Source organism: Mandrillus leucophaeus, unplaced genomic scaffold (assembly GCF_000951045.1).
Source record: "Mandrillus leucophaeus isolate KB7577 unplaced genomic scaffold, Mleu.le_1.0 Scaffold115, whole genome shotgun sequence".
Taxonomy (NCBI): domain Eukaryota; kingdom Metazoa; phylum Chordata; class Mammalia; order Primates; family Cercopithecidae; genus Mandrillus; species Mandrillus leucophaeus.
In genome coordinates, this window is record NW_012099765.1 from 5,676,351 (window position 1) to 5,680,014 (window position 3,664).

A 3,664-nucleotide genomic window follows, 5' to 3' on the forward strand; every position below is an offset into this window, starting at 1 on the left:
GCCGTCGCAGGAAGGGCGCCATGGTGGTGTCGGTGGAGCCGCACCGGCACGAGGGCGTCTTCATCTACCGCGGGGCGGAGGACGCGCTGGTCACGCTGAACATGGTGCCGGGCCAGTCGGTGTACGGCGAGAGGCGCGTCACGGTGACCGAGGGCGGCGTGAAGCAGGAGTACCGCACGTGGAACCCATTCCGCTCCAAGCTGGCCGCGGCCATCCTGGGCGGGGTGGACCAGATCCACATCAAGCCCAAGTCCAAGGTGCTGTACCTAGGCGCCGCGTCGGGCACCACTGTCTCCCACGTCTCCGACATCATTGGTCCAGACGGCCTGGTCTACGCCGTCGAGTTCTCCCACCGCGCCGGCCGCGATCTGGTCAACGTGGCCAAGAAGCGCACCAACATCATCCCTGTCCTGGAGGACGCGCGGCACCCGCTCAAGTACCGCATGCTCATCGGGATGGTGGACGTGATCTTCGCCGACGTGGCCCAGCCCGACCAGTCCCGCATCGTGGCCCTGAACGCCCACACCTTCCTGCGCAACGGGGGCCACTTTCTCATCTCCATCAAGGCCAACTGCATCGACTCCACCGCATCTGCCGAGGCTGTGTTTGCTTCTGAGGTGAGGAAGTTGCAGCAGGAGAACTTGAAGCCCCAAGAGCAGCTGACCCTGGAGCCCTATGAGAGGGACCACGCTGTGGTGGTCGGGGTCTACCGGCCCCTTCCAAAGAGCAGCACCAAGTAGCACCCAGCTCAGGCTCACCTGCCATCTCCCCAAGCCTGTGTTGTGTTTGCTATTTTTTTCTATGTGTTTTCTTTGTGCGTGTTTTGTTTTGTTGTTTTTCTATTAAACTGCATAAAGAAACGGCACCTATCTGTGTGGTGATGCCAGGCTAGGTTTTGCTGCAGTAACAACCCCCAAATCCCAGTGGCCTAAACCAGCTGGTGTAAGGGGCCCATCACGCAGTAGCCAGGGAGCTGTGCTCTTTCTAATCACTCCGGTCCCCAACTCCCCAGGGCCCCATTTTCACACATGCTCTATCCATCCCTAGGGCAAAGGAAAGAGAGCTGGGGAACTGCTAATAAAAGCTTTTAAACTTCCCCTTGGAACTGATGGGGTACTTCTGCTTACATTTGGCAAGTCATATGACCAAGCCTGACTCCGGGGAAGGACACTGAATATTGATGGACAATAATATAGTAAAACACACCAATCATCTGACTTACAGCCAAAGTCAACCACAATAAGTTTTTATTACTTTACTCTTCAACTAAGCCCTTTTGCATTCACGGTTAAAGTGAATAATAAATAAATGTTAAATTTATTCCTCACACCAGCCCTGAGATGGCTTTGTTAGCACTTGCATATTACATGTGAAGCAACAGGGCTTCTGAAGGTAAACTAGTTGCCCAAACTTACATAGCCAGTAAGGAGGTAGGACTGAAATGCCAGTCTCCAGGGCTCTAAATCCATTGCTGTTTCCTCAGCACCAGGGGGATCTTGTCTCTGGCCCCCAACCCCTATGGCATGCACACGGGGACACACTTAGAGCAGGGCCCTGTGACCTTATTGTGTTCTTTTGCTCCCCCCTGTCCCCCACTGGGCTAGCCCTTTGGTTTCACAATAGCAAAATAAGGTAGGGGGGCAGGATGTGGGTCTAGCTAGCAGACTGTCTCCACTGCAGGGCATAACATACCCCAAGTGGCATCACCAAGTGTCTGCAGAACAGGCAGAAAAATGACTCCCAGAAAGTATCTGTCTTTGCAAGGCATGTCCTGCAGTTCCCAAGATGCTGGTCTCAGTACCTTGGAGTCTCTCTCCAAAGCACCCCAAAGGGAAGGGAGAGTGGGTAATCCAAGGAGAGCTGAGAATGCCCCCAAGGCCCAGTAAATGCCTCCAAGCCAGACCTTAGGAAGGCCTTTCATTCATTCATGCATGCATACACTCAAAAAAATCCCCACTGCCAAAGTCACCAACATTTAGTCTTTGAATGATTGCGCACTAATGTATCATTTGGAGGGTGGATTTGCCTTTCTAAACATGTGCTTGGGCAGCAATCATGGTTAGTCTGCTTTTTCTGAGAGCATACTTCTTGAACAACAACAAAGGATAAATCAGACTTTTTATTTTATTTTATTTTATTTTATTTATTTTATTTGAGACAGGTCTTGCTCTGTCACCAAGCCTGGAATACAGTGGCACAATCATGGCTCACTGCAGCCTTGAACTCCTGGGCTTAAGTGATCTTCCTGCCTCAGCCTACCACACCTGGCTAATTAAAATAATTTTTTTTTTTTTTTTTTGTAGGAACAGTCTCGCTTTGTTGCCGAGGCTGGTCTTGAACTCCTTGCTTCAAGAAATCCTCCTGCCTCAGACTCCCACAATGGGATTAGAGGTGTGAGCTATGGCGCCTGGTCCAAATCAGATTTTTTAAAAGGCTACCACTCTTTCACCATTCCCCCCATCCTACGCCATCCCAAAATTCAGAAAGGGAATTACAGTTCAGATGTATTAGCAAGACTGACTCAGGAAGAAGAGAGTGAATGAGGTGCATGTCTATTTCCATAAACAATGGAAATCTTCATTACAACCCTGCAAAGCCAGGATCACTTTTCCTATTTGGCATATGAGAACACTGCAGTTCAGAGATGACAGTGCCTGGTTTAAGATCCCCCAGAAAGGCTCACAGCCAAAAATCACAGCCTTGTTAATCTGACTCCAAAATCTATGTCGTTTTCACTGAAGTCTATGCTGGTTCTGTTGCCTTGAAAAGCCCTCTCTGCTACAAATACAAAAAAATTAGCCGGTCGCAGTGGCGGGCGCCTGTAGTCCCAGCTACTTGGGAGGCTGAGGCAGGGGAATGGCGTGAACCCAGGAGGGCAAGCTTTGCAGTGAGCCAAGATTGCTCCGCCGCACTCCAGCCTGGGCGACACAGCGAGACTCCGTCAAAAAAAAAAAAAAAAAGAAAGAAAGAAAAGAAAAGAAAGGCCCTCTCTCCAATCCTAGGCTAATTTATTAGTTGCTCGGATGAGGCCCTGAGGCTGAGGTGGACTCCCTGGGAACAGGAACTGTTTGCTCACTAGGGGAAGGAGGGGCTCTGCAGCAGCTGAGGCCCAGGACCCCAGCCCCTCCTCAGAGCCAGATGGGCTCCATAAAGGAGCTCTTGATTCCTCCTTAAAGGTTTATCCCCCCAGGATGGGGGATGAAGCAGGGGAAACGCGACCTCTTTCCTTGGCATGAGCACTCCCATTCCCTGTCCCTCCTGCCCCAAGTGAAATTTACAGTCATGTCTGAAGCTTCTCAAAGTGGGAATTATTCGTGAGGAAAATGGCAACAAAACAATCTCCTGAAGAATTTCCCTGCATTGCAGATGAGTTCCTGAGCCAATGGAATGACATGGTGAGTACCAGGAGAAATACAGGAATACAGCAGGGGAGCTGGAACCTGGTTTTAGAGGATGAAGGCAGGGAAAAGAATGGGACTATAGTCCGGGCACAGTGGCTCATGCCTGTAATCCCAGCACTTTGGGAGGCCAAGGTGCGTGGATCACTTGAGACCTTGACTGAGTACTTGAATCGAGATCAGCCTGGTCAACATACGAAACCCCATCTCTACTAAAAATATGAAAAATAGCTGGGCATGATGGCGGGTACCTGTAATCCCAGCTT

At 50.6% G+C, this 3,664-nt stretch overlaps 1 protein-coding gene across 1 annotated transcript; it reads left to right on the forward strand.

Moving 5' to 3' along the window:
* Positions 1-6: 6 nt before the first annotated feature.
* Positions 7-859, forward strand: LOC105552273 (rRNA/tRNA 2'-O-methyltransferase fibrillarin-like protein 1). The gene has a single exon (XM_011997893.1). The coding sequence runs from the start codon at positions 21-23 to the stop codon at positions 738-740; it is 720 nt and encodes a 239-aa protein (XP_011853283.1). The 5' UTR covers positions 7-20; the 3' UTR covers positions 741-859.
* The last annotated feature ends 2,805 nt before the right edge of the window (positions 860-3,664 follow it).